Below are 24,062 nucleotides of genomic sequence, written 5' to 3'. Positions count from 1 at the left end.
CATTTGGTGCTTACAAAAGTGTATGTTTTGGGTAGAAATGCATAGAAAAGAATGCATTGTTGCTGATGGATGCTAGCACCCACTGCCAATTCGTAACTACAGACTTCAGCTACTTCAGCACTGAAATTGGTTTTGCAAGCGCTGGTCAAAGGTACCCAGAGTTAATCTGTGGTGCAGATATAATGCTATATCAGGATAATGAATGAAAAAAGGGGAGACTTAATTGCAAGGTGGAGGTAGAAGCCCCAAGGTGTGGGTCTCTAACCACAGCTAGAAGAGCAGAAAATATTATGTATCCACGAAGCCCAAATCTTGCATTTAGTAGGATATATACTGAATTCTGTAACAGAAATATGAGGTTGAGATCACAACAGTATTCTGTGCCATGAAACACATGTAACTTTGATCTCAACAAAAGATATTGTAGACACAATCAGTTTCACAGTGGCCCGACATCATCCTTAAAAATGGGGCTTCTGTATTCAAGTGATTGGCCAATTGCAGGATGCTTCTTTTGGTTCATCTATGACTTGATTTTCAAAACTGATGTTATCAGTGCAAACCCATGGTTTTAGCATCTCTCTGCCCAGCTATGCTCCTAAGCACATACTTAAACGCTACTGTTAAATTAATCAATATTAAATCAGCAAACTCACTTCGTTCTCAAGTAGACATTATTGTAGCAATCTTGTTTTGCTTCAGGTTTCTTGTTCATCACACCAAGTTATTGTCATCATAAAAGCAACAACATTTACTCTGTATGATTGAGAATGGCTATTTCAGTGGAACAGAACTAACATGCTCATGATGAGCTAAATAAAAAGAGTATAGAACCTAATCAAAAGAAGCATTAAAATCCATTTATGTGGTAATCACTTTTACCTTCAGAGAACATCACTGCTACTCTGCACAGGGATTTTGATTTACATTTGATTTACCAAAAACGAATATGAATCCATAATCAGTATGAAAACAGACTAAAGTTCAGCTTTCTTTACTAGATACTTTCCATACAGCAAAGTGTGAGAAAGGGTCAGAACTGGCCAGTTATTTCTTGCTTCAAATATTTTTGTAATGAGCTATTGGTTTTCCATCAGTCTCAATCTATTGTCTTCCGTCATATATCAAATTTGTTAATTTAAAAACCAATGCAATGTTATAATTCTGTTTCTGTTGTTATTTGATCAAGGCACTGTTGGTATGTTACCAAAATAGTGTGTTACATACACACACACACACACACACACACTCCCAAAGCCTAGTTGATAGGCTTGAGATCATTCTGTCCACATTAGTGAAAGTGCTGCAACAGATGCTAAAAACCTGTTTCCTACCCATGCCAGTGCAAACTCTGGTATTAAAAAAATTCAGAAACCACACTGGCAACACACATCACCAAAACTTCCATATGTTACCAAAACACAATTTTCAATCTAGTGGATGGGTATTTTTCAGCAAAAAGCACAGCACTAACACTACAGGTGATTAATTTGGTCCCAAGACTAAAGTCCTACTCTCCAGCAACATGTGATGACTATATTGACAGCAATCAGTTAAATTAGAATGAATCCTTAGAAAGAATCCTGAATTTCATTTCTTCATGATTTTTATTCCAGGTTGCCCAGTAATTACAGCCTTATTTGCGTGTTCAAATAAAAGCTGGGGGAAGAAATTGTGGGAGGAAGACCACATGTTCCTGTCCCTACCAGCTCCATCCTTAATTTTCATACATTGAGAGATGCAATCTGAAGGGTGATGCTTTGAATGTTTGGCAGAACACAGAATCTCCCTACAGGTCTACAGCCTCAATATGTGAAGGTTGGGGTGGAGCAGGCATCTCTGTGGGCAGGAGTGGTGCATACACCGTGTGCCCCTTCTACACTTCATCCTCTCATGTATGCTTTGAACACCTGAATAAACCTAAAATCAAACTACCATGTGTTTCATATTCAGAGCCAACGTGTCCCTCGGGTACCAGATGCTAGGAGATGAATCACAGGAAATGACCACTGACATTGGATGAGCTTCCGTCAGGGCTGCCAATCGTTTGGGGCGTGAAAGCACATTTAAAACTGGAGAAGCTGCCATAAGCACCCCACACATCCATGCGCAACCAAACTCATGCACACACACACTGTCTTAACATCACCACCAATTCAACTTGAAAAGTGTGTGCTTTGCCACACTGGAGCCTGCTGTGGGTTTGCAGCTGTTTGTGTTCACTTTGATTTGCACAGTCCACAGGATGTTACCCTTCAAATCAGTGGTGTTATGTCCTTTTCTGGTGCCCAGGGTATGTGTGCATGTCTGCGCATGCTGGGTGGGGGTGGGACACGGAGGGTCAACAGAAGCCACAGCGCCAGGCCAATGCTCATACCGAGCATATGTGCACAGGGCACAGAGGGTTCACAGAACCCACACATCATCTCAGCCTTAGCCCCCGGAGCCATGATGCACCCCTGCCACCCATGCAGAGAGGAGTGGCTGGCTGACGCAGCCCTTGGCATGGAAATCCCCCCTTACACTGGCCATGTGGCCATTCAACAAGGGGGCTGGGGATGCGGTGGTGAGGCCAGGGCCTAGAGACCCCCCAGCAATGGGCAGGATGGAACAGGGATCCGTGTTGAGGGGTGCTTGGCTCACCACCACCCCTAAAAATCGTGTACCCGGGGCTATGACTGTCCTGGCACACATACACCCGGCTACAACCTGAGAGAATATAGGGTTGGCTTGTTGGTATTGATTTGCCGAGTGTATGCAATGAGCAGTGTCTCCTTCCCACAGAACAAAACAAGGCTTCAGATTTCTATCCTCCATCGTGCAGGAAATCAGGAAGCACAAGAACAGCCTAATCTGGATTGGGCTACCCATCTATTGAGCCCAGCACTTAGTCTGTGGCTAAACAGATGCCCCGGGGATCTCACAAAATTGGACATGAAGGTGCATGTTGCTTCCTTCCTTCCCAGTAGCTGGTCACCAGAGGTAAGCATTTAGAGACAATCTCAAGATGGAGGTTCCACTTAGCCACTATAGCTAATGGCCATTGTGAAGCTTATAGTACATGAATTTGTCTAGCCCTGTTTGGATTGTGTGTTTAAATAAGAATAATAATACAAGAGATAACAGTACAGAGAGTAGCACAAACATGTATCTGAATCTAGAATGTCCCACCTCCTCCTGAGGTCCAGCTATAGCAAATGACGTATGTGCCTTTAGGCCTTACAGTTGGTTCAGGATTGCAATTGATGAGCAGGAGGCAGAATTCTGAGAGCACTGTAGTAAGGAACTCCAAACAGCAGTTGGCAGCAGAAAAGCAGCAGCTGCAACTGGAGGCAATTCTAGCAGGTGGCAGCAATAGGAATTGCTAGGCCAGGCCTTACATAAACCTCAACTTTCCCTCCTCCCTTTCTGCAAATAGTAATTCAACCCACAGGAATTCAGGCCATAAAGTTGAGCCATTCCCTATCTGAAGTATTCTACAGGATACTAATTCCGCTCTTCAGTGTTCTTACCCCTTCGCAAAGAGAAACTCATTTCCATGCCAAATCTGTGCACACCAGAGACCTTTTAAGTTCAAGGTGAACCAGTTTCCAGCAGCCCCCTTAATGAGGGTAGCTGGTTGATGAGAAGGCACAAGTGGCAATGCAATGAATGCTGAGCCTTTCTAATACCAAATCATTGCTTCTCCAGGAAGCTTCCATTTCCTTCTGTCTCAGAGCTGAACTGCATGATCAGCAGAGGTATGCGGTGAAGTTCCAGCACTACTATGCAACTGCAGAGTGCGAAAATCATATGATTGAATACTCACCCTGCATACCCTCCAAGAGTACCCATATTTCACAAAAAGTAAGCATTATGAGGCCTCTGAATTCTTCTTCTTGCTGAAACAGGGCACTAATAATCAAAAGGAAAATAGGCAGTATAATGAACTTTCGGTGACCCTTTCTGTGACTCTATTTCCAATGCATTAACATGAATTATTAACAATTTGTTGGCCTTTCACTTTCTTCCAACAAATCAATGCCCATTATGTGAACATTCTCCTTCAACTACAGCTCTCTGCTTCCTAAAAAATGAACTGTTGTGCCTGCAATACTGATATTAATATACATCTATCTCACACACACTTCGAAAACATACCGTACCAGAGGCACACAAAGTAAGGCGGGGGCAAACCCAAAAAATAATAATTCAGTGAAACAGCTGGGCCCTCTCAAAGTTTTGTGGTGGCCATGCACGCATGCCACAGGGTGTGTTCACATCACACACACAGGCTGGGGGCATTCACATGACATGTCAGCATGCCCCATGGCAAATGTGAGTGATGTCACGGCGTGCACGAGTGATGGTGCTAGCATGCTGCAGGGCATGCTGACATCATGTTCACAGGCTTTATTGCATGCTGACACCATGCGCACACACCACAGGGCATGCGTGCATGAAGTATTGACGTTGCACAGCCATGGCCCCCTCAATCGTGGGGGCAAGGCAGTGCACATGCCTTAACAATAGCTTTTGGTTATACTGGGTGGCGCTGGGACTTGCTGATCAGAAGGTCGGCAGTTCAAATCCCAGCGACGGAGTGAGCTCCCATTGCTCGGTCCCTGCTTCTGCCAACCTAGCAGTTTGAAAGCACCTCAAAGTGCAAGTAGATAAATAGGTACCACTCTGGTGGGAAGGTAAACGGCGTTTCCGTGCACTGCTCTGGTTCGCCAGAAGCAGCTTAGTCATGCTGGCCACATGACCCGGAAGCTGTACACCGGCTCCATCGGCCAATAAAGCAAGATGAGTGCCGCAACCCCAGAGTCGGCCATGACTGGGCCTAATGATCAGGGGTCCCTTTACCTTTACCTTTATACCATGTTACCATAGCAACTTCACCAGAAGTTGGTTGAGAGGGCTTTTCCACCCCAGCATAACCTTCCACCTTGTGCTTCATCAACCTAAACTAGTCATGGTCATGGCAATCTCTGGTGAGTACCAAAGTGGGATTGATAACAGGGCCCTGAGCCAACCAAACACCCACTGATGAAGCCTTCAAAAAAACAGATCACTGCATGGTATTGGTTTTTGCGCATCAAGACCCCGAGGCCTCCCCCCGTGATGAATAAAGACACTAGGACAGAGCATATTTGGTTAATGGTTAATTGGCAAATTTGTTGAGTTTTTTGGGGGGGGCAGCTCAGAGTTGTTGAGCTTGGGGGGGGCACGCAACTCTCTCCCATGCTGCTGCAAGTGGAGGGAGGAGAGCAATCCCCACAGAGGCTTGGGAGGGAAGCTGCACACCCTGGGAGGGAAGCTGTGCACCTTGTGTGAGCAGCATGCGTGCGCTGGGCAGGCCTCTTGACAGCCTGCCAATCCCAGCTGTGCAGAAAAGCCTTCAGCGCTCCAATGGGCTCTGCTCTGCTCGGCAGTGGCTGTTGGCTGGCCTGGCTCTTCAATCCCCGGACTCCAAATCTCAGCCCCGGATTCTCGGCCTGGCACGACTGAGAGCCCAGCACCTGGGTGCCCCACACCCCTAGCGCCTATGGGTAAGCCGGCCCTGGATAAACACTGAGTAAAATAGAAATGCATTCATTTAGACAATGACCCCGGAATGCTTCTCCTTCATAGAGTGCTACCAAATAATCTTCAGAAAGAAAGGTAGTAGTAATACAGAACAAACATGCAGCTGTTTCTTCTTTCTTTCTTTCTTTCTTTCTTTCTACGAAGCACTTGTAATATTAGCAATAAAATTGATAATTGTTGTCTGCCCATTACGGTCTACATTGGATTTGACACAAAGTGACTCATACTTAGTTACTACCATCAGCAAATTCTAGCCAACAAAGGTTTACAGTCCTTTATCTTAATAATGTTACTGCAACCAATATAGCCAGAGGGGGCCTATTTATCATAATCTAAATCTCATAAGATAAAATGAAAGCCTATATGGGAATAGAAAAACTGTATCAGTGCAAAACAGGATGCTATTAATGAACACTGGTGAAGAATTGAGGGTTTCTGCCATCGCTCACACAATCTATAAAATCTCTTTGAAGCCATGAAATCTTAAAAACGGGCTTGCAGCACTGCTACACAGCTAGCACATTCCTAGCGATAAAATGCAGTGAGGTTTGGGAGCAGTATTCAACTACATTGTACTCGAAGTAGGCCCACTGAAATTAATGGTCTACTCTGAGCAAAATTGTTGAATAATTCCCCTGTAGTGTAAAAAAAATAAAAAATCAGAGTAAGGAATAAGAAAACTGCTCATATTGCAATCGTAATTCTCCTTTTTATTCATTTATCAGTTTCCCCACAAAATGCTTCCTCTTAGTATTAATGGCATCATCCCCTTGGGGTGGTGGTGGTGGGAGTAACCTAGTCTATTCTATAAGCTATCAGTAGGGCATCAAGTTTGACAGCCAGCCAGTTTGTGACTCCATAAACCACTAAAGGGAAGTCTGAGCACTCAAAAATAACAGCAAGAGAATTTCCCTAATTTCTTTTAAGCTTCTTGTTTTATAATGAGTGGGGCAGAGTTTAAGAAACCAGAAATCGTTGGTGCACGATCATTTAACTTCCTTTTCATCATATCCGAGTTGTTACTTCATCAGAAAGTAGTTACCGTGCCTGACATTCCTCCAATGACCACATAGGTATTGGTACATTTCTTGACATTGAGTCGAGTCAGAACGTTGAACAGAGTGACTTCACAATGTATGTGAACCCATTAACACAACATTGAGCAAGAACTGGCACTAAAGCATTTTCATGTTGCGTGACTGAAGACAAGACACTCCAGTTAATAATTTCAGAAACAACATAAGTATCTTGGGATAGATCAACAAAACACTTACTGAGACCAAAGCTCATAATAAGTCGATTAGAACTCAAGCCTGGAAAATGTACCTTGCTACAAGGCAGTCATATGCTAAGTTCAGTTGAAAACATACAGTACACACAACAAGAGTGGTTTGTAAGCTAAAGTAGGTTATTATTAAACCAGCCACTTGGCTCAGATAGTGGACTTGGAAATCATCAACCCATTCACAGAATTGCCATGTCAAGATAATTTATACTTTATTGGGTCAAATCACACCTGTTCTCTCATTTGATTACATCAGTTCTTCTGATGCTTAAACTATAAAGATACCATTCCATTATTTATTCATTCATTTCCAGTTTTCAACCCTGTTCATGTTTCCACCCAATGGGATCACAAAATGGCTTTCAGCAAAAAAGAAAGACCTTGGCAACCTTCCCTTTCCTGTAGGCCTGACAAAATCAACAGGTCTTGACTTGTTTCCTTCAAGCAAGGAATTAGCATAATCCTAACTTGGTTTTGTGAACCAAACATGGTTCATTTCTATTTCCTAAATATCCTTTGTTCCAATCACATAGGTAAGAAGGAACCCACATAGCACAGAAACTGTGAGTGCGTGGAAATGATGCTCTTTACCACACAAACACATTTGTATCTCTGTTAGGGTGCCACACAGAGAGACATGCATGCACAAAGTAGGGTGTCAGGAAGCACCCTATCAACCAAACTAAAGAGCACATTTTGTCCTGACATCAATTGTGCCCTTTTCCTCCATGAGTGAGTGAATCATAGATGTTTACATATATGGGAGAAAAGAAGGACTTTTGACTTGGGGGCTCGCCCTACCTCTGTTGACCCTCAGAGTCTTGGGGGAAATGGGATTTGCCCTGTTCACACCTACTTTGCAACAACCACAGTGAATTCATTTTATAAGTCAGAACCTGTTCTTTTTAAAATCAATAGAATATCCAATACAGACTATAATCATGTGACCGTTAATGGAAGATATTAAGAATTCAGACCACTTCTACGTGCATTCCCTAACCCATTTGACCTGCAAAGCCCCTTCCTGGGACCCAGCTCATGGGGAATAATACTAGGCTAAGAAGAAGAAATGGGTTTATTTATTTTTGTTGTGTGATTTCCTGAAAACATATGAGCATGTTCTTTTGTGTGCAGTGAAGAAAAAGCAGGGGCTTTGGGACTGTCAGATGATTTTTGGATCAATCCTTCTTCTGTGTTGTTTTGATTCCTGTTACATGTCCCTGGAAAATTGTCTCTACGGCTATATGTTGGTGTTTTGGAATCTGTTATCTATGCTCAATTCAGACATACACCATCAGTGCACTCAAACCATAGGTGTCACTAATCTTCATTGTTGAAAACAACAGCAAAGGAGCAGGCAATTCCAGACCAATGGCTTGCCTGTTTGCTTTCCCCAGTTTCCTTTGGCATCGTAGCCATAGGTCATCAGTTCAACAGCAATGTTAAGCTGCATCTGCCTTGTTAAAACAGAGGATCAGCAAGGTTCCCACAATAGCTCATGTCTCCGTGTTAACCGCTGGCAAATAAACTTCCCTTCCAAACAGCTTTGATTAATTAGGAGCAGGCTTTGCAAAGGCTCTTATTAGAAAGTTTCCTTTCAGCACTGTGAAAAACTAAGAGGCACTCGAAGTGACTTGATAAACTTAGCACTGGGCTGTACAGAAGAATCTGCATTATAAAGAGAGCAATGGGACATACTTGCAAAAGATTGGTGAGAGGTCAGACAGACGATGCAGAGTGCAAGAGGGAATAATAGTTGTTCAACAACTCCTCATAAAATTGTCCTAGTAAATTAACTGTTCACGTGAGTAAAAGGCTAAAAGCCCATTTTCACACATGCAAAGCAGTCACTAATTCCGCCCCCCTTGTGACCATTCCAAAGTTTGCAATTAAGAAATGCCAATGTAAATGGAGCTGTACCCCCACCAGACATCATTATTGGTCACTGTGGCCTGTAACTACCTATATTTTATTTGTTTTTATTACATCTATATGCCACTTTTCCTCCAAGGAGCTCAAGGTGGTGTATATGGTTCTCCCACTATTCATTTTATTCTCACTGGGTAGGTTAGGCTGAGAGGGAGGAACTGGCATAGCTGTCAACCGTCCCTTATTTGGCAGGAAACTCCCTTATCCCAGCGCCATGTCCCGCTGCTGTCCCTTATTGATGATGTCCCTTAAATTTCCTGGGTTTCAAAGGAAGCAGCTCCTCTCTCTCCCTCCCTGCCAGCCAGGGAGGAGGGAGGCTCCAACTGTGTTGCTTGGCTGCGTTGCTCACCCAATAAGGAGTCTCAGAACGACTGGGGGGTGGAGCTTGCATGCCTTGTGCCGATCAAATCGTCCACGTTGCCTGGGGACTCGCCTTTGCTCAGCACTTCCCAGCAGAGAGGTGACAGTGGTTTTCCTTGCTGCATCCCCTTTGCCGGGTTGCTGCGCTGTGGGAACCACCACTTGAGGCTTCGTTTGGCTGCTGGCTGGGCTTTCTGCCTTTGGCTCGGAGGGGCTCAGAAGTTGAACATACCTGTGCCCTGAAAATCCCTTATTTTGGCTGCTGATCCCTTATTTTTGAGGCTGCTGGTCCCTTATTTTCAAATCTGTAAGTTGACAGCTATGGGAACTGGTCCAAGGTCACTCAGTGATTTCCATGGCTGAGTGGGGGTTTGAACCTGGTCTCTCAGATCCTAGCCCAAGACTTTAGACACTACACCAAACTGGCTTTCACAACCCAGTTCAGGTTAACTTTATCTATTTGATACCTTGCTCCAGAGACATTAACATGGAGAGAGAGAAAGTTAATATTTGTGGGATAGATACAACATTCCTGGTTGCGTAACCTAAAATAACCTCAAAAGGAAGATGAGGAGTAGTTTTCCATACCCCTTCTGAGCTTCCCTTCCCATGAGATCATCTGCATGTAAAAGGTCTCAGGTGTAATCTTCAGTATCTTCAGGTAAGGCTGAGAAAGATCTCTGCCAATTACAGCAGACCTTACTGAGAGCCAAATTCACCAACCAGAATTGTGTTAGATATCTGCCATCCCAGATGTAGTAATGGTTTCTTAAATCTACCGACTATGGCAGTTGGTCAAGTGTCAGGATTGTCCTGTCACCTGTGTGATCCACTTTCACCTCGGACTCCTTGCCCCCCCTTCATTCTTTCCTTTTCTATTTGAGAATCTTCTGCTTCCTCCTAGCAGCACAAATGCTCCATTCGTCCAATGGAAAAGCCAGTCCTTTGGGAGCAGAGGAAGCCTGTCAGTCACTGAAAAGCAAGTCATTGACAGGGAGGGGGTGGAAACAGAGAAGCCAAATGTGGAAAGTCTTATTTAGAAGAATCCGTAACTTCGACAAACAAGCTCTCTGCAGCATTGCAGCAAATGTCACATGAGAAAGCCAGCATGAACACAGAGGGGAAGTTCTAAAGAGCACTTCACATTGTTACTGTTGCTAGGGAAACCACTCCCTTGGTATCCAAGTGTTCACCAGATCTGACTTCTCTCTATCTGAGCACGAGTCTCAGGGAGTGGGGTTGAACATACAACAACAACAACAACAAAAGAACTTGCCCGATATTGCAAATAAAATATTTGACACATTTTTGACTGTCAAACCATATATTCTTGGGCCTTCCCTTGTACATCTAGGTGTCAGAGTTTGAAGTGTTAGAGTGAGTACCACAGTCATCATGGGAATGCCGCTGAAACGGTCTCCCCATAGTGGCATCTCCTTCACAAATATAAAAAAGCTATTGAGAATTGTATAGGGATTGGCCATCACAAATCGACTCCACATTTCTGGCTGCTGGCAAGTGCTTCTAAATGTTACAGACCAGGCAGGGATCGCTTGATATGGGAAGCTATTTTCAGCACCATTCCCATGGCAACTCTGAAGTGTACACCAGCATATTGCAAATATGAAGACAGATTTATATATAAAAAAAACACAACCATGTGAATTGAAATTGCTAGGCAATACTGAGTGAAAACTGGAGTGCGTAGCTACTGAAATGTAAAAAAAAGAGAGATACAGAGAGGAACGAAGCAAACATGGAAGAGTGTGAACTTACTCTTCACATAGTTCAGACATTAAAGTTATTATATGGCAGGGCACAGGAACAAGCTAGGGATTGTACACCTGCCCCCCCCAAGCATAACCTTTAATGCTAGTACATAAATACTTTGATTAGTAGCTCCTGCTCCCAACATCACATCAACCGCTTTTCACAATAGATGGGCTTTCTTGTGTAGGCACTTGCACATGCAAGGATCATGTGCGACATGGGACAGCGTGCAGATCTTCACTCCTGTGTGCTGTTGCATGCGGAATCTTTGAGTTGATTGCATGTCCTGTGAAGTTCAGCTCTTTATCGTATTGCAAGCATAGGCAAACTCTGCCCTCCAGATGTTTTGGGACTACAACTCCCATCATCCCTAGCTAGCAAGACCAGTGGTCAGGAATGATGGGAATTGTAGTCTCAAAACATCTGGAGGGCCGAGTTTGCCTATGCCTGTCTTAAAGCTCTACCATATGTAGTTCCTCAGTATCAGAGAAGGGTTTTGGGATATGTATTTATATATTTTAAAAACCATTAACTATCTACTCCCAACAGTACACGAGGCACATATATTGTATTGTGCATCATTAATTTTATGTTTGGACCAAGGCAGAGGCAACGCTGCTGTAATTACCTCTTTCAAGCTAATTATGCCTGTCAATGCACATCCCTACAAAAACCCAGAAATGTATTGTGAAATCTTTTGAGAGGAAAATACATCTAAAGAGTCATTGTAAGTTTGCAGTTCATGCCTCCTGTGGTCATCACAGATTGCCATTAACACCACATTGTGGCAGAGGTTCTTATCATATGCTCATAAATATCTACTGTACTTTTAGGAGGAATGTGCTTTAAAAGTTACACACTTATTAGGCTCATGATCTGGGAAGTGGGCCCTAGGGGTGGGGTCACAAGCCCTAGGACTCTCCAAGTACCTGAACCTATAAAACTGCCTTACTTTAGGCTCATCAACTGCAGTTAAGGATGGGTGAGCAACCTGGTGCTCACCCAGGGAAATCAACCAGGCCCTCTGAGGACTCTTGTTCGCAAAACCTTCAAGGAGTTTAAAGGCACCCCTGACCATTAGGTCCAGTCGCGGATGACTCTGGGGTTGCAGTGCTCATCTTGCTTTACTGGCTGAGGGAGCTGGCGTACAGCTTCCGGGTCATGTGGCCAGCATGTCTAAGCTGCTTGTGGCGAACCAGAGCAGCGCACGGAAACGCCGTTTACCTTCCTGCCACAGCGGTACCTATTTATCTACTTGCACTTTGACATGCTTTCGAACTGCTAGGTTGGCAGGAGCTGGGACAGAGCAATGGGAGCTCACCCCGTCGCGGGGATTTGAACCGCCAACTTTCTGATCAGCAAGCCCTAGGCTCTGTGGTTTAACCCACAGTGCCACCTGCATCCCACTTGTAAAAAAGGAGTTTACAAGTGACCGAAAAGAACATTCAGAGGGTCCAGTGGAAGCCAGCTTCCTGATGCCTTCCCTCATCCCCAGAGAAAGACAGCAACAACCCCCATGTTGGAGAGGTGGCAGAAGGCAACAGCCAGCAGGTTACATATGCTTCAGGTTACATACACTTCAGGTTACAGACTCCGCTAATCCAGAAATAGTACCTCGGGTTAAGAACTTTGCTTCAGGATAAGAGCAGAAATCATGCTCCGGCAGCGCGGTGGCAGCGGGAGGCCTCATTAGCTAAAGTAGTGCTTCAGGTTAAGAACAGTTTCAGGTTAAGAATGGACCTCTGGAACGAATTAAGTACTTAACCGGAGGTACCACTGTAGTCACTGGGGTTTTCTGTGGAAATTTGCTGCTTGGCGATAAAGAAGAAGATATAATTCTAGCTATAAACTTCCCACATCAATAGTCACCATCCCTAAGGATGTCAGTTGAACTGTTTGCAACTCATGAGCACCCTATGTAACTGATTTTTTTAAAAAAATTAAAATAAAACAAAACTGTCCAAGAGATCTCTTACTTGGTCTGGGTTTGTGACATTCCATAATTTAAATATATAAATTTATTAAATAACCATGATCATCATCATCCACCAAGAGTTCTCAAAACTCATCCATCATGACAACAGTGTTTGAACAATGTAACATCCAACTTCCGCAACACAATAAAATGGCAGTTTCCAAAAACTGACTGGAAAATACTACAAGCATCTCTCTTCAAACAAAACTAGACAGAAGACAGTATTTATCTAGGTTTGGAGAAACATGTTGGAAGAACCCAAACACTAATTTGGTACTCACCTTATTTTAAAGGAGAAGGTGGCAAGATTGATGACAAAAACTGCAGAGGGAAATAGCTCCAAGTCCACCTCCTAGAAAGGTCTGGATGGCAGAACCACCGTGCAATGCTGCTGTAAAGAAATGTAAAGTAAGTTCTGTTTTCTGTTATCCATCTTATATTTATAGGTTTTGTTTTCAAGCATTTGGTTTTATTTCAAAATGGGTGCATGGCTAGCAACTGTGGTTGATGCTAAAAGCAAAAACCACTCAGATTTGAAACTTCCCAACGCTCAAAGTTTTGCTCATCAACTGTGAATGGTTCGCGATTGTTTGAAGGGGCCAGCTTTCCATTCAGTAAACACATATGTAGCACTGACGTTTGATAGTGTTGTGCATGTCATGACCCAGTCCCAGATATTTTGCACAGAGATTCAGAGGCACAAAAATCACAGATGTGGGACATTCACAGTCTACTTTAGGAGTACCACCAACTCCAAAGTGACCCAGTGTCCAATCCAACAGTAGGCCACACAAAGAACGGGACTAAGGCTGATTTGCCTCTCAAAACCAGGGGTATAGTCTCCAGGAGGGTGATTAGAATCCACAGCTGCACCATCTCACTTCCATAACCCAGCAGAGGACCCAAGGTGGACCCAAGGCCACCTATATTTTGGTAATCTTACATTTTCTTATGCAATAAACAAAAAAAAGGAGCATTTGTTCTTAGAAAGGTCATTCTGGGTATTATTATTTTTTAATTCCTTCCCCTAATACATTAAAACTATTATAGCCTCAAAGTAACAAAGAAATATTTAATTTGCTGTACAACTACACTGTAATTTAAAGTCATCCCCACCAATTAAAATAACCCCTATTGAATAATTGTCTGAAGTCTGAGTTGTGTCATCAAGCAATTAAACTTGTAGTCCTCATTAGAAGCATTAAATATGTTTTCTGGAGTTGTCAATGCGGGACATGTTGGTGGGGAGATGTAAACTCCTGTAAAAAAAAAAAAAAAGTTCAGTGATATTTAAAAAGTGGAAAAAACAGCAAAGGTTCTTGTGGAACCTTATAGACTAAGAGTGCACTTTATCGATTCATGGAGAGTTTCTAGACCTAGATCTGCTTTTCTGTAATAATGCCAGGGAATGAGCCCAAGAAACATTTGTTCAACCTCTTCTTCAAGGCAGCCTTTTAGACTCTTGAAAACTGCTATTATGGCTCCCCTTAAATTTCCTTTCTCTATATTAAACACACCCAGACACACTGAGCAATTTTTCTCATGAGTTCCAACCCTTTAATCATTGCTGTTGCATTGGACAAATTTCTCTTCGATTTCTTGCTCTTCTTAAAACATAAATGGTCATGCAGCTTTATTTGCTCTAGCTTTGAAGCTTGTTTTTGTCTTTGTTTTTTAGATTGTTCCCTGTGCACTTTCCTTTCCCGCTTCTCCTGCTTCCTTTGTTCTCTCTTTAGCCCCTCTTACTTTTTATTATTATTACTGAGATATTTAATTGCCTATATTTGATTTGCCCCATCTAGTAAACTTTAGTAACATTTCAGCACGTCGCAGATAAAAATAGGGACCTTTTGGTTTACTGTACCGTCCTTATTCTCTGCCTGATCCTAGTAATAGCATATTTCTAGATAATACCGAAGCATTCCTGCATTATCACCACCATCATCATCATCACCATAATTTATTTATATGCCACCCATCTGACTGGGTTTCCCCAGCCACTCTGGGAAACTTCCAACAAACTAAAACACAGTTAAGACATCAAACATAATAATATAATAATAATAATAAATTTTATTTATATCCCGCCCTCCCCAGCCGAAGCCGGGCTCAGGGCGGCTAACAACAATCAACAATCAAACAATCAAATATTCACACATTCTAAAAATATTACATTATAAAATCAATTAAAATCAAATTAATGGCAACTAATTAAGCAAGATTCTAAGCAGGTTGCCAGAGGAGGGAGTCAGGCTGCGCCCTGACCAAAGGCCTGGTGGAACAACTCTGTCTTGCAGGCCCTGCGGAAGGATGTCAGGTCCCGCAGGGCCCTAGTCTCTTGTGACAGAGTGTTCCACCAGATTGGAGCCGCAGCCGAGAAGGCCCTGGCTCTAGTTGAGGCCAGCCTAACCTCTCTGAGGCCTGGGACCTTGAGGATGTTATTATTTGCAGACCGTAGGTTTCTCTGTGGGGCATACCAGGAGAGGCGGTCCCGTAGGTACGAGGGTCCTAGGCCGTATAGGGCTTTAAAGGTTAAAACCAGCACCTTAAACCTGATCCTGTACTCCACCGGGAGCCAGTGCAGCTGGTATAGTACCGGTTGAATGTGATCTCGCAGCGAAGACCCCATAAGGAGTCTCGCCGCGGCATTCTGCACCCGCTGGAGTTTCTGGGTCAGTCTTAAGGGCAGCCCCACGTAGAGCAAGTTACAATAATCCAGTCTGGAGGTGACCGTCGCATGGATCACAGTGGCTAGGTCAGGGCGAGAGAGATAAGGGGCCAACTGCTTAGCTTGGCGGAGATGAAAAAATGCCGCCTTTGTTATAGCTGTAATCTGCGCCTCCATAGAGAGGGAGGTATCGAAGATTACACCCAAACTCTTAACGGACGGTGCTGGCACTAGTTGCACCCCCGCAAGAGATGGGAGTTGCCCCCTCAATCCCATATCATCCCGCCCCAGCCAGAGGACCTCTGTCTTCGAAGGATTTAACTTCAACCGGCTCCCACGTAACCTGAACTTCCTGAAACAAGGCTGCCTTCAGATGTCATCTAAATATCAGATAATTGTTTATCTGTTTAACATCTGATGGGAGGGCGTTCCACAGGGCAGGCACCACTACCAAGAAGGCCCTCTGCCTGGTTCCCTGTTACCTCACTTCACACAATGAGGGAACCACCAGAAGGCCCTCGGAGCAGGATTTCAGTGTCTGGACTGAATGATCAGGCTTGTGGCTGGAGAGCAAAGCATTACCTTCTCCCCACACCTTTTTATCAATGTGTTTAGTGTCACATCCTGCTAAGGCTATATTCCTGCACACTTACATAGAAATATGGAGGACAGCAAGACAGTAATCCAGGTGTACATACCAGGAAATAAAAATGTAAGTGGAGTAAGATGCGGGTCATTCAATTTTATTGAACATGCATAAAAGAGATCTTTCCTGTATCAGGAAAAGGATATGTTATTCATAAGGCTAGTCTTGAATCTGCTAAATCTTTATTGATAAACTAATCCTACCATATCATTGTGGGCTGTGTTTTGGGAAGCTCTTGCTCAAAGTTTGATGTTCGTCTTTTCATAGATCCTAAGAAATATGAAATTTATCTTTATTGAGATAAAACCGGGTATATATTGATAAAAATACAATAGGATGCTTAATGTGTAGGGGATGAACTGTAAAAGTGGGTGGCTATTAGTACATTTACTGCTAAAAGCACTGTATTAGTCCCTGGTTTAAACAGTCAACAAAAACTAATAATAAAAAGGAGAAGATGGAGATCACATCTGTTCTGATCTTGAGAAACGGTATATATTCTGGACTAGCCACAATCCATATCTATCCTGTATCCACTTCAGTCTGAATTGAGAAAGAGAGTTGCATTTCAAGCCAATTAGGTGTGCACAGCCTAGATCTGGTCATTCTAGTGGTGTCATACATCCTGCAGAGACTGTTGTTTTTACTGCCTGATTGTCTTTTGTGCCTGGAGAAGGCTCTAAGGTTTGGAAACACACACACACACACACACACACACAGAGAGAGAGAGAGAGAGAGAGAGAGAGAGAGAGAGAGAGAGAGAGAGAGATGTTGTATGTTCCAACTAAGATGTTCCGGTTTCAAGTCCTAGAGTCCCCAACACGCCTACTTAGCCACAAAGGGAAAGGATTAGCACGCAAGTTTTGTTTCACTTTGCAAGCCCAGAGCTCCTCCAGTTAACCACAAGTTGCAGCATGTGATCCCACGTAGTGGAAACCTGTGGGTGTTATGGTTTCCTCCCATTCACTGCCCATGCTGCAATACATTCTCAGCAGTATAAATAAACAAAACCATAACAATGGCACCTGAATGGTACTGTGGCCTAATAACAGCTAAAAGGAACAGATATGAAATTAAAAACACAAATGTCTCCTTTGAATTTATTAAGACATTTTCTGTGAGGTAAATACACATACTTATAAGTCCCAATTTAATTTGTACTTTGAGCCCTTTGAGGTATGTTGGTGAAGTTTAAACACAGCAAACATATTCGTGACTACAAATTTAAACTAGTTTCCAACGTGGTTGGTGCTCAGCCAAGATAACCTGGGAAATGTGGTTCTATGAAGGGGCACAAAAGAAAAGGACTTCACCCCCAGCACCAAAACTAGCATTGCTAGTTGCTGGGGGCAAACCATGCCAGTTAAACCCATTACAAAGCGGTATCAAAGTGGTTTAAATTTAAGGTGCAGAAGACCCTAAACAGAAAAAAATGGTGCTGCTATTGTAATGCTATCAGTTCAATTATGTGCTTGATTAGTACATGATTGTAAACATTTTGGTGTGGGGCTTACCAGTAACTGGAGACAAAATGTGTATACAAATCCCAAGCGTAAACCTGATTTTTTAAAAATGGGAAGGCGTTTCAGATCTGTTTTTCATTTCGCTCCACGGGCCTGTTTTCATTTGGGCTCTGTTTATCAGCTGCTAGAGGCCAAGAAGTTGGAGATCCATAATCTGATAGAGCAATTGTTTTTTCCTTGGGTTTTCTGTATGTTTGTTTACTTTAAAACAGACACCGAGTATCCCAAATTTGATTCTAGCAATGGCACTGTGGAAGGGTGTTTAACTCATTCCATCTCGAGTCATTTCCTCAATGAGGAAAGCACTCCAACCTACCCCTCAAATCTGATGTTAGTCAATAAGGGGAGTATATGCACTTTTAAGATATGCTGTGTAGTAGATTCTACTATACAGAATTGTATAGAAACGTAAGCAAACATAGAAACATATGCAAACCTGAAAATTACACACAACTTTTATCATCGAACAGAATGAGAAAAAACAACAACCCAAATCGCAAATATGTGTAGAGCAAAGTTGGTTGCCAAAGCAAATATTTTAGTCAGTAAAGATAGCTGTGGGAATAGACAACCACTGATATAAAAATAGAAAAATATACACTGATTAGCAGGGGATTAGAGAATTTGCATTGAGACTGAGCAAAGAAGCCAAGCTCTCAGTTTAACCCGTTGTCCTTTGCCTGTGACAAGGATATGCATTTTAACTCTGTCACGCTTTTAGGTGCACTGAATACAAAGCCACTCATGAGTTTCAAGTTATCTAGTCTTCACCAATATGTTTACACTCCTTCCTTTTATTAATGATAACAAAGGAAGTGACTTTACCCCCCAAATTAAGGCAAGCAGCAAGTCCCCAGAGGTTGGGCAGGATTAACATGAAGCATACAAAAGCTTTGCTCTAGGGGAATCTTTGTGGAGAAAACCCCACCAATTAAAAAACAACATTTAGAAGAAGCATTTGAAAACTTCAAATTTTGCCAGCAACCTTTAGCAGAAAACCAAGTGTTATTTTCTCAAAGGAGCTTCTTTGTGGGCAGTAAGGGATTCACCTGAACCAACCATTTTGCACAACAGTCCAAGAGTGTGTGAGGGAGTTTCTGTTTCTCCCACAGCCTTTTCTGTCATGGAGTGACAGTGGCAATTACACCTCCCATTGGAAATTGCCCCAGCGGCCATCTGAAGGCCCCTCTCATTTTTTACTAGTAGAGGTGTGGTGTGGTGGCACTCAAACAAGGCGCACAAAACCACTCTTATTCCTCTGGTTGTAGATCAGGATTTCTGTCTTGACTCCTAGGGGCCAAGGCAGTTCTGGCTCCCTGAATATTTGTTGAGGGTGCCGGGCTGCCCTCAATATTCAGAGGATGTCACACCAGGGGCCCCAATCCTCTGAAGAAGCTGGTGCCTCTGTATGCATAGGTGGGGAAACTGTTTTTGCAATCCCAGTTGTACAACAAAACATACACTCAGTTCCTATGGGTCTATGTACATAATAGTAGCCTGTTATAATGAAAAAGAAAATAATAGATATAATAAATGGGGGGGGGGGATAAGCTGAATAAAAAGGGATGGGCAATGGAAACCAGAAAAGGACAGAGAGGGAAGTCAAGGCATTCTGAGAATCCTAAATGAAAAGGTGATTGATATGTTTAAATGGAAATATGCTATGTAAAATTTAATTAAATAATAATAATTAAAAAGTAGCCTGTTGGTTCAGGCAAGTGTGCCATCTAGTCATGACTCCAGTTCTCAGAAAGGTTCTGGCTCCCACCCAACACACACAGACAAAGGCTCTTGCTCAGAAGGAAGGAAGAAAATTTTATGCAGGCAAGGAGTGATACAGGCTCAGCAGCAGAGACATTGCTCAGGAGACACAATTCAGGAGATCAAGGACTGGACAGAAGTGACAAAGATGTCCCAACAAAGTGACAAAGTGTCCCAACAAGTTCCCCCACCCTTCCCGCTAAGCTTTTAAAGACAATGCATGGCGTCTTTCCACCTAGTGGGAATATTGGGGTGGCAAGTGCACACTCTGTCAGCACTAATGGGTCTGCTCCAAACTGCAGATGTGGTGGCCTGGTTCTAGATGACAAGACTGTACCCTCCTGCTCAGACTCCTGTTCGATCACTACCACCTCCTCTTCAACCTCCCCTCCCTCCAAGCCCTCCCCAGACTCCACTGAGGATTGCCGCTCAGCCAGAAGGACAGAGGGGAGAGCTGACATCCCTTCTCCCCCTTACAAACTGACTCCAGCCAAGATTCATCCAATTCAGTCCTCCATTTCCTCCTCCTCCATCAGAGCCTGCCAACCCAGTCCTAATCCTGACAGTGCTGCAGTGCTCATAATTCACAAAACATGGTACAATATAATGTAGAAATCAAATACAATTACAACACACACTGGCTCTCAAGAAGGAATTTTTGTGGAAAGTGTTACGTCAGGATAGGGGAAAAAACCACATTGATTTTGCGAAGAAAATCACTAATCATTTCGTGCAGTAAGGATTTGTGACGTCAGTGAAGCTACTGGCAATGCTGACATCACAAAGGCTGAGCAACTGTGATGGCACAGTCGGGGTAGCTTAGGGAACAGAATAGGCAGTAGGATGGTGTCAGGGAACTGCCATCGGAGAGTCAGGTGGTGGAAGGGCTCAAGGAGGCTAGGAGACCCTCGGATGCTGAGGAAGGAACCAGCAGGGGGAGAGAGAGAGTTCCCACAGAAACTCAGTCGGAGGGATGGCTCCAAGATACTTCCAGTGAGAACAGCGGAGAGGTTTCAGGACCTCCGCTGGGGACGCCTACTCCGCGCAGGAAACTGTCACGCAGAGAATCCAGAAGGAGGGTTTCCGTTAAGGAACTCTTATGTTGGCGTAAATTCCGGAAGCGCCCACTGACGGATTCTGCCAGCGATTGAGGTAGCCATGCACCCATGGCTCCGCGGACTGGGAGAGTTTAGAAACTGATTGCATGAGTTGAGAACTCAACCATTTACGCACAAGCAGCCCCTTAACCCATCACAGATGGCAGGACCCTGAGGAAAGAGTGGGGAGGGAGGAAATCTGATAAGGAAAGGGAGAAAAGGAGAGAGACTGAAGGAAGGATGGGACCTGGAAAAAGAAACAGTGGAATGTGGCTAAGAGAAGCTGGCAGGTAGGAAAGGCTATGCAGAGGAGTTTGATAGTGGTGGTTGTGATTGATAAAGTACAGGGGCCACCTGAAAGATCTGCTGTGGCTTATAGCACTTTTCCTGAGTATTCACATTTCACATACTTCAGCTGTCAGTGTGACAACCCTCTATTACTATCTTCATATTGCAGAGGAAGAGGTGGCCTACAGCCACCTAGTGAGTTCTTAGCCAAGGTGGTAATTTGAAGCGGGGACTTCCCAAAACAGGCTTTGAGCAGCTGCATTACACCAAAACGCCTCAAGCTGCAGTTGGGAAGCACGTTGCTTAGAGATATTTACTGCAAAATCTACATGGTTGTGTCCCCCCCCCCCCCCCCGCAATTGAAACTTGCTGTGTCTATTTATCCATGGAACCCATGCAGCCCTTTGAAAGAAACGCACCGGCTTGGAAATTTGCCCGCAAGAGGGTAGTGCTGCCAACTGATTGTAACATGGGAAGCTGTCTGCCTTATACGGCATCAGATCATTGGTCTGTCCAGTTCAGGACTGTCTGCATGAGGTATGGGGAGCCTGCAGCCTTCCAGATATAGTCAGCAACAGTGACCATCCCCTGGCTGATGACCATGCTGAATTTGCAAATCAATAGCAAATTCTGACTGCAGGGGCCACCAGCATCCTCATTATACTGTGTTTGCCCACAGAATATGCCCAGAATGGACCCACTTGCAGTCCATTGGAAATTCCGTGTCAGGTAATCAGCAGACAAACTGATGTGGAAAGGGTTTTCCAAGGTAGGAAGCTATAGTACAAGGGCACGTTTGACTGTTCATTTAACACGGCGGTTTTCACAGTTTAGAGAACTGAAATTCCTTCTACTTGTTTCCCCCGTCAAGCCAAAGTTCATTTCCCTCCCCCGTTTATCCCAGGCCGTACTTGGTAATGAGATGCAGCGAGGGGGCACAAGCTGTAACACAGAAGGAAGGGAAGCGCTGGCAAAGTCTTCAAGAGTGTCAGCGTCCCCCTCTAGCTCCCACCTCACCCACCCACACATCACAGCCACTCATCTGACATCACGGAAGCTGGTGTGGGTTTCGTTCCTCTGTGTAATTTCCCCTTTCGTTTTTTACTTGGTGGAGCACGGCAAAAAGAAAAAAAAGAAAAAAGGAAAGAAATTGCTAAGCAGTTAGTATCTGCACAGAGCAAACTGCAATGCATTTGCTATGCTCCGCAGCGCTGTCTGTGACGAGATAGCGTTCTAAGTGGCAACGTGGGAACCACCAGGCTCCAGTCCCTAGGTTTTTCTGCTTCGCACATCAAAGGCTAAAGAAACATGAAATGGAACAGCAGTTCCATGTGTTCCTTCGTAGTTGCACAAAGCTAAACACGGTGTGATGCAGGTCCCCCTTCCTGCCTCTAACTCACGGAAGGATGAGAGGTATGCAGCTAATGGTAGTGGAAGAAGAAGCAAAGGGTTGTTTATTTTGCCCCCAATACTTAATTTCTAACAAGAAATGTACTGGAGCTCATCTGCCCTGGAAGAACCTGCCTTTAAGTACTAAGCGAGTAGGGACAGATGACAGTAAGTCAGTGGGGAAATGTATTCCCTATGCATTCAGAAATACCTACTTCACATTTTTCTCTAGACTTAGCCCTAGTTGTTGGCACCCATCTGTCTTGTGATACGATGGAAGAGTGCAGCTTGCGGGGTGAATTCAAACTGTTGGGGAGTTACAGTGCCTGCTGTGGCTGTAGTGACTGATACAGGAGAAACATGTTTTGTTGAAGCTGGGGCAGATGAAGGTATTTGCTTGGGCTGCTGCAGATGCACCATGGCATTTCTTCCCTCTGCATTCCTAACAGCAGTTGTTCCTCCTCTGCTCACTGCTGTGGATGCACTACCTGTCTGTCTGTCTGAAGGCACTGTGGTCATCTGCAAGGGATTCCCATTCAACAGGCTTGATGTTGCTAGCCTTTATGTCACATTTTCAGATACCTTTCTACTGCAGAGTTGGTCTGCCGATGGGCCTGGTGCCTGAAGCCAGCTCCCCATAGAGATCCTTGGCAATCCTGCCATCTTCCATTCTGTGAACATGACTAAGCCAGCCATAGACGTTTTGCTGAAACAGGAGTGTGAACGTGCTGGAAACGTTGAGAGAGCACATCTTTGTTTGAGACTCTGTCCTGCCATGTGATGCCCAAAATCTTATTGATGCAGCACATGTGACCAAAAGAGCCCTAGATTCTTCGACTGGATCAATCCTGTGGGGTTCAACTGGCTGCATCCACACAGGATCCAATTTGATCCTACACTGTGCTGGTTGCAGCTCTCCTTTTGTGCAGACTTTTAGCTGAGTGGGAGGCTCTGATCCTGCACAATGCTGTGCACACACATTCACAGAACATTTGTAAGGGCTTTTGAAAATTCTTAGCCCCATCCCTGAATTGTTTGGCGGATGAATCTGGGATGGGTGGGACAACACAGGGCAAATTGCCCTGATCTGGGAGCCATAGAGTGGTCTTCTTCTTTGGTGATCATTCGTAGCTGAGTAAGATTGTCTTCCAAAAACATGGTTTTAACAGTAAGTCCATAAGTGACTGTGAAGGCCAATTCTGGACCCACACATCCTTCCACCGTGGGGACATAGGTTTCCGGGCAGGAGTTGATAATGGTGAGGGTTTGTCAAGCATGCCTTCCTCTTAGCACGTTTCTCCCTTTCGTCTTGAGTTTGAGCGTCTTCAAAGCCCATTAGAGTGGTACCACAGCGTGAATCAGGGGTCTATGCACATCCCTTCTTCACAATATAATCATCCAATGAAGAATGTCCAGTGAGGGCTCACGTTTGTGTATGACTCGTCACAGAAATAATATCAGAGAGAGGGAACTTTCAAATCACTGTGCAAAGCAGGCTTTTCGGTAGAGGCAAATCAAGCATTCAGATGAAATACTCAAATGCAGATGCATTACTGTATATGATATACGTATACACATATAATAACTAGTGCAAAGCCTTTACATCTTCCAGATGTAAATTTCCAGTATTTATTATACATGCAGGTCCCACTTTATGTAGGTCCTCACTATGCGAAAATTCGTCCCTAAACCTCGCTATATGCACTGCAGATTCCATGGTTGGAAATGCATTAGAAAATTCCTCATAGGAATGAATAGAAATCATCAGCTCATGAAACAAACACTTGCCTGATAAAAGATTAC

General features: G+C 43.9%; 1 protein-coding gene and 1 long non-coding RNA gene across 4 annotated transcripts in view; one reads left to right on the top strand and one right to left on the bottom strand.

Moving 5' to 3' along the window:
• Positions 1–24,062, top strand: part of RASGEF1A (RasGEF domain family member 1A) — a 223,333-nt gene that overhangs the window by 112,566 nt on the left and 86,705 nt on the right. The window contains exon 1 of one of the 3 annotated variants that reach the window (XM_081861235.1): positions 13,187–13,295. The exons of 1 other annotated variant lie outside the window; for it this stretch is intronic. In XM_081861235.1, coding sequence (XP_081717361.1) covers positions 13,254–13,295 — 42 coding nt within the window. In that variant the 5' untranslated portion in view covers positions 13,187–13,253. Of the gene's footprint in view, positions 1–13,186; positions 13,296–20,741; positions 20,873–24,062 lie in introns of those variants that run through there. One more of the 3 variants, XM_081861239.1, reaches the window with a different exon arrangement.
• LOC309341660 overlaps positions 1–24,062 on the bottom strand; it is a 150,237-nt gene that overhangs the window by 81,401 nt on the left and 44,774 nt on the right. Inside the window, exon 2 of the long non-coding RNA XR_014156509.1 lies at positions 13,169–13,275. This is a non-coding gene — a long non-coding RNA (uncharacterized lncRNA). The remainder of the gene's footprint in view (positions 1–13,168; positions 13,276–24,062) is intronic.

The sequence above is a fragment of the Podarcis erhardii genome (genome assembly GCF_964252035.2).
Source record: "Podarcis erhardii genome assembly, chromosome: 5".
In the NCBI taxonomy this organism is placed as follows: Eukaryota; Metazoa; Chordata; class Lepidosauria; order Squamata; family Lacertidae; genus Podarcis; species Podarcis erhardii.
This window is presented reverse-complemented; position numbering and strand designations above follow the sequence as displayed.